Source organism: Eulemur rufifrons, chromosome 29 (genome assembly GCF_041146395.1).
Source record: "Eulemur rufifrons isolate Redbay chromosome 29, OSU_ERuf_1, whole genome shotgun sequence".
Lineage (NCBI taxonomy): Eukaryota > Metazoa > Chordata > Mammalia > Primates > Lemuridae > Eulemur > Eulemur rufifrons.
In genome coordinates this window covers 100,443,622-100,455,981 of record NC_091011.1, presented here as the reverse complement: position 1 = coordinate 100,455,981, position 12,360 = coordinate 100,443,622, and the positions used below count along the sequence as shown (strand labels likewise).

The following is a 12,360-nucleotide window of genomic DNA, read 5'->3' as shown; positions in this document are numbered from 1 at the left end:
TGGTGCACGCAGCAGCCAAGCAGTGGGGAAGAGCAAACCTCATGCCTGGTGAGCAGGGAGGTGACAGGACACAGGATACTCAGGGCTTACAGTTTTAAATTTTTAAAGCCTTTTTTTTTTTTTTTTTTAAAGGCAACGAGGTTTGACTCAGCCCAGGCTGGAGTGCGGTGGTGCACTCATAGCTCACTGCAGGCTCAAACTCCTGGGCTCAAGTGATCCTCCTGCCTCAGCCTCCTTACAGCGGGGGACTATAGGCATGTGCCACCACATTTGGCTAATTTATTTATTTATTTATTAGAGAAGGGGTCTTGCCATATTGTCCAGGCTGGTCTCCAACTCTTGACCTCAAGCAGTCTTCCTCCCTCAGCTTCCCAAAGTGCTGGGATTATAGGTTTGAGCCACACCCATCCTAGAGCTTTTTCTGTGGAAGTTTTGTCCAATGTCAGTATTTAATGCTGTCCTAGTGCCTTTTCATCATGATTCTCTAATATGAAGGGCTTTGCTGAATTTTCTTTAAGCCCCTGCCTCAACCTCCTGTATGTGAACCAGCATTTCTGGGCAGTTTTAACTTTCTGCAAGTCTTTTTTCCCAATTGCACGGACTTTGAAACTGATTAATATGCAGATAAAACAAAATGAAACATTTAAAATACTTAAAGATTTTTAGTTTTTCCCCAGGCCGAATTCTCTGGGTACTGGCCATGTCTGTCTAAGTAAACCTGTAGTGTACAGTGAGCTTCCGAGGACAGGAAGGTTTCCTGGAACACTGATAAAGAACAGGCATCTCATGTGTCCTCTTGCTGTTGTTTTGCGTTATCTATTCTCAGTTGTTGAGATTGTATTGATTTTAGACAACAAAGCAAAGCTACCTGCTTAGATCTTTTTCAGTTTGTTGACTTACGTGGAACTCACCATGTGGTGTAGGAAGGTGGTTGTTTTTCCACGGCCAGTGAGGGGGTGACCCTGTCACTCAGGTGAGTTGGGTGGCTGGTGTGGGGGCAGCTGCTCGCAGGGCGTGCTCAGAACTGCAGTCCAGATGACTCAGATTCCTTCTTTCTTGCCCCTCTGGTCCAAGATAGTGAAAGAATTCTTCACTGCAAACAGTCATTGCTTCACGCAAGAGTTTTGTGGGGCTTTTTTTTTTTTTTTTTGCAGTGCCTAAAGAACTATTCAGAATCCTTCTTAGAATGAGGAAGAATATGAATAAATGAACTTGATTGGCAAGTTTACTATTTGGTGTTTAATGGCATTTGGTTTTTAAAATAGGCCGGGCGCGGTGGCTCATGCCTGTAATCAATCCTAGCACTCTGGGAGGCCAAGGCGGGTGGATTGTTTGAGCTCAGGAGTTTGAGACCAGCCTGAGCAAGAGTGAGACCCCGTCTCTACTACAAATAGAAAGAAATTATCTGGCCAACTAAAATATATATATATAAAAAATTAGCCGGGCATGGTGGCGCATGCCTGTAGTCCCAGCTACTCGGGAGGCTGAGGCAGTAGGATCTTAGTTTAAGCCCAGGAGTTTGAGGTTGCTGTGAACTAGGCTGACACCAGGAGTTTGAGGTTGCTGTGAGCTAGGCTGACGCCACGGCACTCACTCTAGCCTGGGCAACAAACCGAGACTCTGTCTCCAAAAAAATAAATAAATAAATAAATAAAATTAAATAATCACTTTATCCATTTATCTTTTGAACCTTACTTAAAGGTATTAAATCAGCAGTGGTTTAGTTATAATAGAATTGGACATGGTATCTTTCTTAATATTTTTCCCAGACATTACCTATCTAAACTTATTCTAGTTTTTTATTTAATTTATTTATTTTTTGAGATAGAGTCTTTCTCTGTTACCCAGGGTGAGTGTGGTGGCGTCATCACAGCTCACTGCAACCTCAAACTCCTGGGCCCAAGCAAGCAATCCTTCTGCCTCAGCTTCCCTAGTAGCTGGGACTACAGCCACGTGTCACTACACCTGGCTAATTTTTTCTATTTTTTTAGTAGAGACAGGGTCTCGCTGTTGCTCAGACTGGTCTCAAACTCCTGGCTCAAGCGGTCCTGCCTTGGCCTCCCAGAGTGCTGGAATTATAGACATGAGCCACCACACCATCCCTAGTTTTTTATTTTAAAAATAAAGCAGTGGATCACTTGAGGCCAGGAGTTCTAGACCACCCTGGGCAACATAGACTAAGTCTCTACAAAAAAAAAAATTTTTTTTTTTTTTTAAATTAGCCAGGTGTGGTGGCACTCGTCTGTAGTCCCAGCTACTCAGGCGGCTGAGGCGGTAGCCCAGGAGTTTGAGGCTGCAGTGAGCTAGGATCACAACACTGCCCTCCAGCCTGGGCAACAGACGGAGACCTTGTCTCAAAAAAAAAAGTCAACAGGACTAACTGATACTGTGTGTTTCAATGATACTAATGCTAATAGAATTTTAAAGTTACTTCCCAACCTTCCCTGTGAAGTTGTTAACGGAAAAAAAAAGCCAAACTCTGTAAAATAATTTTAAAGAGATTTGCTCTGAGCCAAGTTTGAGGACCGTGACCTGGAGCCACACCCAAGAAGCCTTGAGCAAGGGGACTCGCCGTGGCTGGGTCACAGTTTGGTTTTATACATTTCAGGGAGACGAGAGTTACAGGTAAAGTCATAAATCCATTCATGGGAGGCATACATTGGTTTGGCCTGAAAAGGTGGGCCATCTCAAAACGGGGGCTTATAGGTTATAGGTTGGTTTAAAAATTCTTTGACTTGTAATTGGTTAAAGACATAAAACTTTGTCTAGAGGCTTGGAATGTTTTAAGATAAGAAAGAAGCTCTTAATCAGAGATAAGCCACTGGACATATATTTCTTGTGAAATTGAGGACCTGTAGGTTTGTCTTGCATACCCTTAGGCCTGTTAATGGTTACAAAGGATGTCCCCAAGAAGGAAGGGGGGCATGATGAGGCCTGTCTGACCACCCTCCTCCTGGCAGGCAATTTAGTTTTAGGATATTCCTTTGGCCATGAGGGGGTCCATTCAGTCAGCCGGTGAGGGGGTGATCCTTAAAATTTTATTTTATTTCACAAAGTGCTTGCTGTACTTTTCTGTAGTTTTAGATGCTTGTATTGTGCTTAGGACATGGAATTTATGAAGGATAAAATTCTATACAAGTGCTAATTGCTATTATTGGGATTCAATGAGGGTGTTGTTTGAAGACATTCCTTTTATTTATTTTTTTTGGGGGGGGAAGCAAGTTGGTAATTTATTTGTTTAGTTAATTTTATTTAAATTTCGGTAGGGGGGATGAAGTTTTTTTTTTTATTTCAGCATATTGTAGGGGTATAAAAGTTTAGTATGTTGCCCTTGCACGCCCCCCGCCCCGTCAGAGCTTCAAATGTGTCCATCCCCTAGACAATGCGAATCACACTCATTATGTATGTATACACCCGTCCCCTCCCCGCCCCACATCTGCCCAACACCCGATTAATGTCATTTTTGAACGTGCTCTTAGGTGATGATCAGTAAAACCAATTTGATGGGGAGTACATGTGGTGCTTCTTTTTATTTAGTTTTAAATGTTATCCCAAATTACTGTTTTTAATGTTTGGAAATGGGAAGAATATGATTTAATTAGAACGAAAATTTTGACCATTTATAAAGTGGTTTTGTCCTTTGTGCTTAGCGGGGTGTAACTGGGCAGACTTTGCAGCCCTTAGGCCAGATCCCTCTGTTCTGCGTGTCCCCAGCCTGCTCCCCACCTTTCATGTGCAGCCCCGGATTGTTCCGAGGTTCCTGGATGATTAAGCAGATACTGTATGTGGAGCTCCTGGGGTGTGCAGTTAAGTATTCTGTCTTTGTGTATTTGCTTTAATTTTTCTAAACAGAACAACTTGGTAATATCAACAGCACATCAGAATCTAAAATATGCCTTTGTTCTTTTAAAAGGTAACATTAAAGAGAGATTTTTGGGGGTAGTGCCAGTTCTTACATCTAACAGAAACTTGAGTAATCCTGCAATGATTATTTTTAGTTCACAAAAATAACATAGATAATAAATATAAATACTTGTTTTATAATTGGAACTTAAATGAGCATTGAGTTTTTTTTTAAGTTGAAAGATAAGATTCGAAACCAAATAATATGTGTTCACGTATTACTGTATGATTTAGGAACATGTTTTCTATTATCCCTATATATCCCAGTCTTTGCAATGTTTTTGCTAACTTAAATTCTATTTTATGCAAATATTTATGAGTATGTATTAGTGAGAAGCAGATTTTTGACTTAGTGAACAGAATTTAAGATTTGGCAACAGATTTACTTTGTTTAAATTTGATATATTCTCTTTCTCATTTTCTTTGGCACTTTGAAATTTTAATCACTCATAAATTAAAAACCTCAGAATTATTGAATGCCTTGGGATAGTACTACTAGGAGATGGCTTAATTTTCAAAATCATCTTGTATAAATTCTAACACCATAAGCCAGTTCCCTTGTATTGGTAGCTTGTTTGTGCAGATGGCTTCTCCGTTAGTTCCAGAATAGACTTAAGCACTACAGAATGTCTCCCCAAATACTGACTGACGTCACTTCTTTACTGAAACCTGGGTGTGGACCCCTTGGCTGCAGAATGAAGTCCGCACTCCCCCGGCACAGGAAGTGCTCCCAGGCTGTCATGGGTGGTCTTTCAGCATCATCACCGGCCTTCTGCCCATCTCCTACCCCAGCCACAGTAAATTACTCCTGTCATTATTTTTTCTAAGAATATTCTCTTTTGTGTGCGTAGTATAAGAGACAGGAAACATCAAACTGTTCTTCCTACTCTCACATTCAACACAACCCTTCACCTCCTGTCGTGTGTGTTTTTCCCACACACCAAGCAGTTCTCCAGGGGACACCCACTGGGCGTCCTGTAATTTGGTTCTTTTCTGATGCTGCCTACCTGGAGAGATAGCACCAGATCCCGCAGGTTGAGGGGCTCAGTCCCACAAGATTGCCCCCTCCCCACTTCAGAAGCCATTTGAAAACAGTAGGTTGTCACCTGTACGTCCAACCAGTCAACTATAAGTTGATGTTCCCACAGCCCCCACCTTGAGTTTGGTTCATTTGCTAGGACGGCTTACAGAACTCGGAAACACTTACGTTTACTGGATTATATTACAAAGGACACGTGCAGAGATGCACAGGCGAGGTCTGGGGGAAGGGACAAGGGGCCCCTGTGCCCTTCCAGAAGTACCACCCTCCAGGCACCTCCGTGTGTTCAGCAACCTGAAAGCTCTTCAAACCTTGTCCTTTGGGGTTTGGTGGAGGCCTCGTTAAGTGGCCATGATTAATTAAATCACTGGCCGTGGGTGATCAGCTCATCCTTTAGCAGCCCCATCCCCAGAGGCGGTGGTGGGGCTGAAAGTTCCAACCTCTAATCACAGGGTCGGTTTCCCTGGCAAGCAGCCCCCATCGTGAGGTTGTCCTCGAGCCCACCGAGAGTTGCCTCATTAGAACAAAAGATGCTCCCATCACCCAGGAAATCCTAAGGGATTTGGGAGCTCAGTGTAGGGAACTGGGGATCATAGACCAAATATTAGAAGAAAAGATTCTCCTCACACTCCTGTCTGCAAGGGTTTTCCGAGCTCTGTCAGGAACCAAGGGCAGAGACCAGATATAAGTTCCTTATTGTTCCACAGCTAATCCTTTCAAACCCAGCTCACATACCGTCTTTTGTCTTCTTTCTGGATCTTTCCTGGCCCCTCCCAGGCAGCCTCAGACCCTCCTGCCCTCTGTTCCCCTGCTCTCCCCTCCCAGGCTGGCAGCCACACCCTTCCAGCCCTGCGCCCCCTCAGGGCTGCAGCAGGTTTGATTCTGCCAGACCTGGAGTCAACGCTCGTGCAGTAGGTTAGGGAACGGCCCAGTGACCAAATGCGGTAACTAAGGTCAGAACTCACAACTGTCAAGGCTTGTTTTCTTTGCTGGGCGTGACTGAAGAGAGAAGCTTTGTTGTTACCTAAGTGCCATTCTGTAGGCTGGTGCGTGTTTGGTGGTGTCACTCTGGCATTAGGATGACAGGGTGAGTAGCAATTTCCTAGCATACTGGCAGACTTAACTTGAGAAGTATAATAAACTCAGAGAAATCTCGTAATGTTAGAGAAGGAAGAATGTTTTCATTGTGGAACATTTTTTGCAGGAGTCATTTTATTTAATCAGCAAAGTTTGCTGCACAACATAATTATATTACATAGTTATATTTTGCCTTTAGAACTTGATGTACCTGGCCAGGTGCTCACACCTATAATCCCAGCACTTTGGGAGGCTGAGGCAGGAAAATTGCTTGAGCTCAGGAGTTCAAGACCAGCCTAGGCAACATAGCGAGACCCCTATCTCTACAAAAAAAAAAAAAAAATTTGTTTTTAATAAAAAAATGAGTCGAGTATGATGGCTCAGCTACTTGGGAGGCTGAGGTTGGAGGAGCACTTGAGTCCAAGGCTACAGCGATCTATGATGACACCACTGTACTCCAGCCTGGGCACCAGAGCAAGACCCTGTCTCTAAAAAAATAAATAAAACTTGATGTACGAAAAAAAATTTTGTTCTAATCAAATTTGGAATAGAGTACTTATAAGATAATCCTGTTTCCAAGTATCTTTCTCTTCTAGTGTAATTAAAATGTGGTTAAACTTATGAAAATTCCATTTTCACATAATCTTGGTCAGTTCTTATATAAAAATAGTACTTCTGTGTTAGAAATATTTTCTTAACTTTATTCTTATAATAGTAATTAGAAAAGTAATGTATGCTTCTTCGCATAAGGATTTCCAAAGTATAGAAATATATAGAGTCAAGGGTAAAAGCCTCATTCTCATTGTTAGTTGAGTGTATATTCTTCCAAACTCTATTCTGTGCATTTATAAACATAGATAACTTATATAAAAATATGTATTTAGGCCGGGCGTGGTGGCTCACGCCTGTAATCCTAGCACTCTGGGAGGCCGAGGCGGGTGGATCGCTCAAGGTCAGGAGTTCGAGACCAGCCTGAGCGAGACCCCGTCTCTACTAAAAATAGAAAGACATTATATGGACAACTAAAAATCTATATAGAAAAAATTAGCCGGGCATGGTGGCGCATGCCTGTAGTCCCAGCTACTCGGGAGGCTGAGGCAGTAGGATCGCTTAAGCCGAGGAGTCTGAGGTTGCTGTGAGCTAAGCTGACGCCACGGCACTCACTCTAGCCTGGGCAACAAAGTGAGACTCTGTCTCAACAACAAAAAAAAAAAATATGTATTTATATATACATGCATATACATACAGTATTTCAAAGAAGATGTGGCCTCTATCAATAAGTTTTCATTGGTTGGAAAATATGACTATGTCTCCCATCCCCAAACATAGTAATAGTTTCTTATGATTTATGAAGACTTTAATAGAAAGTGGAAGTCTATTTGGTGGCATTTGCGAATATGACTTGGTGCTGTGAACTGGCTGGAACATACAGGAACTAATACTTAGGGGCCCAGTTGGTGGCCTAAGTCACGATTCTGTGTGGTAGGAATTCTGTGATGCTGACAAGTAGGGGCCACTCAAGGGCCTGATGGCAGGGGGGCCTGGAGGCGGGGTCTGACCCCCACGGCCCTAGAGCGTGGTGGCCTGACCGGCTGGTGTGGATTTATGGAGCAGGAGGGGCTTGAGGGGTGGCTGGACTCGGAGGGTGTCAGGGTGGGGGGCTGGGGGGGCTGGACTCGGAGGGTGTCAGGGTGGGGGCTGAGCTGGTTCTTCAGGAAGGGCTGGCGGAGAGGAGGAAGCAGGAAGACGGCCAGAGGTGAATGGAGAACACGGTTCTGTGGAAGGAGCAGGACTGTTTTGGTCAAATTCCCCAGGAGCATGATAAAAATGAGATTTATGAGTCATGAACCAGAGAAAATGTGATCTGAGGTAGATCTTTGAAGATCAAGCTGAGGAAGTTGAACTGTTTGATAAACAAGAAGTTCATGGTCTTGAGTAAGGTAAATTGAAGTGAGATTCCTATGTTCCAGAGTCATTGTTCTGGTAGTTAAATTTAGTGCCTTTGGGAAGCCAGGCGAGGAGAGGCCTCCCCGGGAGGCAGGTGTGGGCAGCTGCGACATCACAAGAAAGGGCACGTGTGTTCCGTGTTGGGGGGGGCGGGGAGCCTGCAGCCATGTCACGTGGGCTCTGTGCTTACTCTGAAACTATAGAGAAAGGAGTGTGTCTGTGCTGAAGTAGTTCTGGCCGCCCCCACATGGAAGGTGCCCCGTCCTTGCCTTTTGTCCTCTCTGTTGCCACGAGCTGTGGTTGGATTCAGAGGGTGGAGGGGGGTGAATTGCTGCTTGGGAAGGACCGCAGCTTCACACCTGCTTTAGTGCTTAGGGTACTTCAGAGACAGCCACCTGGCCGCGTCCCGACCTGCTTTACTGTAAAGTAAAGTAATGGGAAAGCACAAACTGCAGGTGAATTGCACGTACTTAATCTGTGACCTTGCTGGGCAAGCCTCCGACCTCTGCACCCTCCTCCCCAGCTTCCTCCTGCCCCCTGGGGAACACGGCCCCGGGGGACCCCGTCTCACTCCAGTCAGCAGCCACACACGCTTACCCTCTGGAGGTCAGCAGGTAGCTCTACAGTTCTCTTTTCCCTAATCTTGGGCTTCTTGGGTATTAACTTTCCCAGCTGTTAGCCTTTTCCTTAATTCTGGAAGGGTGCTACCCCTTTGGTTTTTTCATGTTGGAGTAAATGCACGCTAGCCCAGCGCACGGTTGGAGCAGGAACTGCTCGGCACGGGGAGCGGTGAGGGTCCTGACTGTGGTGCCTCTGGGACCGGGGGCTCGCTGTCAGCCCTGTCCTCGTGTTCAGACGTGAGAGGTGGAATTTGACTTTGGAGGAACTGTCCTCTTGGAACACCCATCCCATGATGGCATCCCTGCCCAGCCCCTCACAGAGCCGTCCCCAGCTGGTGTGGCTCCCCCAAGGCTAGAGCCTGGGGGGGGCTTTCATTGGCTCAGGAACTTTTGTCACTTGGGAACGTAAGCTGTGGCAGTTCTAGACATCAACACGTTTCTCTAAGCACCTCCCGGTCACCTACCACACTGCCGTGGCCCATTGTTCCTCTGAACAAAAACGTGGTTATCAGAGCATCGAGTGGACTGTGTGCTGCTCCTTCTTTGAAAACTCCCATCTGTGGCCAGACACAGCTCCTGCCTTCCTCTGCAAGGATGTTTTGTTTTAGTTCCGAGAGCAGAAAAAACATTTTTTCACCTTTTTTCTAAGTAGTTTTTGTTGTTGTTGTTGCGTCTGCAACACATCTCCAGTGTTCAGGCCCCACCTGAGAACAGGAGTCACTCGGGAGAGGCTGGGAGACACGTGGGGAGGAGCTTACCTGGACACGTCTGCCCGCAGGTTTGGGCCACAGGGGAAAGCAGGAGGGACGGCTGAATGTCTCTTTTTTCCGTAAAGAATCGGGTCTCTCTCTGCAGCCCAGGCTGGAGTTCTTGCTGCAGCCTAGAACTCCTGGCCCCAGGGGTCCTCCTGCCTCAGCCTCCCGAGTGGCTGGGACTACAGGCACTACCGTGCCCTGCCTGGGAAGGGTCAATTTCTGAAGGCTCTGATTCTGGATTTCTAGAACATAGTGGTGACAATGCTAATGACAGGTTGGAGAGATGATTCTTTTACAAAGTAAGAGATCAGTTTTGTGTGTCTGTGATGTTCTGGACAGTGGGTGCAGAGAAGCTCTTGTTGACATTTGGCTTTTCTGCCTCAGTGTGCTCGGGGCGGAAAGAGCTGGGCTCGTGCACTGCAGTCTCTCTCTGCAGGCAGCGTGCAGAGCCTTGGAGCAAAGAAGCTTGTGTAAACACGGGGCACAGAGGAGAATACGCATAGCCTGCAGTTGCTGAGAGTCAGAAAGTCACGTGTGTGTGCTTTTTTCCTCCTAGGTTCATTTTCCAGACACTGAAAGAGCAGAATGGCTAAATAAGGTAAGATTAGAATATACCAAATACCAGATATCAGTGGGAATTAAAGGATGAGATACCATCTTTCCGTATTTGGGCATTTTGGTGTTGGCAGCATTTGAGCTCACTTAGACTTCAGTGGGTTGGCTTCTGCGCCCCAGAGGACTCAGTCCGAACTTGTACGTTACTTTCCTTTCTGGAGGGAGAACTGTCTCCCGGGAGAAGCGTGGGCGTGCTCATATTTGTGTTTCTGGCCATGTGTCTTCTTTCTCAGACAGCCAGGGTTTGAGTCTATTTTATAATAATCATAAGTGAAAATTTTGAAAACTTTGTGAAGAGACAAATAACTCCCAAGAAACCTAGTAATCGATAATATTTTTCTTTAAAAAAGGTCATGTTTTTAAAGCAGTATACTTTGAATTAGATGTTTTTTCTCTGTATTTTATCCATCTTTAGGGCTGTGTAGTAAACACTAATGTAGATAATGATCACTTTACAGCACTGGAAGTTAGTCTGTCATTAAAAAAAATTTATGGGTGCTTATTAAGATTTATACAGTTTAGGAAGGTTTTCAGCAACAAGTTGAAACCACAGGACTTTTAGCAATCATTAAATGTGCTGACATGCTTAACCGGAATATTTAACCAGTATGACTTAATCCCTGCAACATACTGGTTATCGCTAGTTTGTTGTTATACATTTTTAATTTTAAATTGTGTTGATTTTGTATAACAAGAAGACCATGCGCCTTTACTTTTCAAAACCAGATTCTGGTAAACTACGAGAGCATAATTTTTATGATGACTTAAGTATATTATGTGTTTCAACATTTTGTTTAACATGAGTTATTTTTCCTTTCCAGACTGTAAAGCACATGTGGCCTTTTATTTGCCAATTTATAGAGAAGTTGTTCCGAGAAACCATAGAACCTGCTGTGCGGGGAGCCAACACTCACCTCAGCACCTTTAATTTCACGAAGGTGGACATGGGTCAGCAGGTGGGTTTCTTCTTAAATGTCCTTGTGCACACAGTAGGATTGCTGGGAGAGCATATGTTTTTTAAACAACTTCAAATTATGTTATGGAGAAAATTGTTCGCCAAGAGGGCCTGACGGGTGTGCCTGCCGCCCCGCACAGGCTGTGCCCCACCTGGGACACCTCCTGCCACCTCCCCGGCCCACTCGGCCTGTGCCACGTGGCTCTCTGTAACGCCTGCCCCGTGCCACGTGGCTCTCTGTAACGCCTGGCCCGTGCCACGTGGCTCTCTGTAACGCCTGCCCTGTGCCACGTGGCTCTCTGTAACACGTGCCCTGTGCCACGTGGCTGCTGTAACACGTGCCCTGTGCCACGTGGCTTCTCTGTAACGCGTGCCCTGTGCCATGTGGCTGCTGTAACACGTGCCCTGTGCCACGTGGCTTCTCTGTAACGCCTGCCCTGTGCCACGTGGCTGCTGTAACACGTGCCCTGTGCCATGTGGCTGCTGTAACACGTGCCCTGTGCCATGTGGCTGCTGTAACACGTGCCCTGTGCCACGTGGCTTCTCTGTAACGCCTGCCCTGTGCCACGTGGCTGCTGTAACACGTGCCCTGTGCCATGTGGCTGCTGTAACACGTGCCCTGTGCCATGTGGCTGCTGTAACACGTGCCCTGTGCCACGTCGCTCTCTGTAACACGTGCCCTGTGCCACGTGGCTTCTCTGTAACACGTGCCCTGTGCCACGTGGCTGCTGTAACACGTGCCCTGTGCCACGTGGCTGCTGTAACACGTGCCCTGTGCCACGTGGCTTCTCTGTAACGCCTGCCCTGTGCCACGTGGCTGCTGTAACACGTGCCCTGTGCCATGTGGCTGCTGTAACACGTGCCCTGTGCCATGTGGCTGCTGTAACACGTGCCCTGTGCCACGTGGCTTCTCTGTAACGCCTGCCCTGTGCCACGTGGCTGCTGTAACACGTGCCCTGTGCCATGTGGCTGCTGTAACACGTGCCCTGTGCCATGTGGCTGCTGTAACACGTGCCCTGTGCCACGTCGCTCTCTGTAACACGTGCCCTGTGCCACGTGGCTTCTCTGTAACACGTGCCCTGTGCCACGTGGCTGCTGTAACACGTGCCCTGTGCCATGTGGCTGCTGTAACACGTGCCCTGTGCCACGTGGCTTCTCTGTAACACGTGCCCTGTGCCACGTGGCTGCTGTAACACGTGCCCTGTGCCACGTGGCTGCTGTAACACGTGCCCTGTGCCATGTGGCTGCTGTAACACGTGCCCTGTGCCACGTGGCTTCTCTGTAACGCGTGCCCTGTGCCATGTGGCTGCTGTAACACGTGCCCTGTGCCACGTGGCTTCTCTGTAACGCCTGCCCTGTGCCACGTGGCTGCTGTAACACGTGCCCTGTGCCATGTGGCTGCTGTAACACGTGCCCTGTGCCACGTGGCTGCTGTAACACGTGCCCTGT

The 12,360-nt window shown here is 46.6% G+C and overlaps 1 protein-coding gene across 2 annotated transcripts in view; it reads left to right on the top strand.

The window, feature by feature from the left end:
* ESYT2 (extended synaptotagmin 2) overlaps positions 1 to 12,360 on the top strand; it is a 102,828-nt gene that overhangs the window by 22,466 nt on the left and 68,002 nt on the right. For both annotated transcript variants that reach the window (XM_069462598.1, XM_069462597.1), the window contains exons 2-3: positions 9,898 to 9,939; positions 10,778 to 10,912. In XM_069462598.1, the coding sequence (XP_069318699.1) occupies positions 9,898 to 9,939; positions 10,778 to 10,912 (177 nt within the window). The remainder of the gene's footprint in view (positions 1 to 9,897; positions 9,940 to 10,777; positions 10,913 to 12,360) is intronic.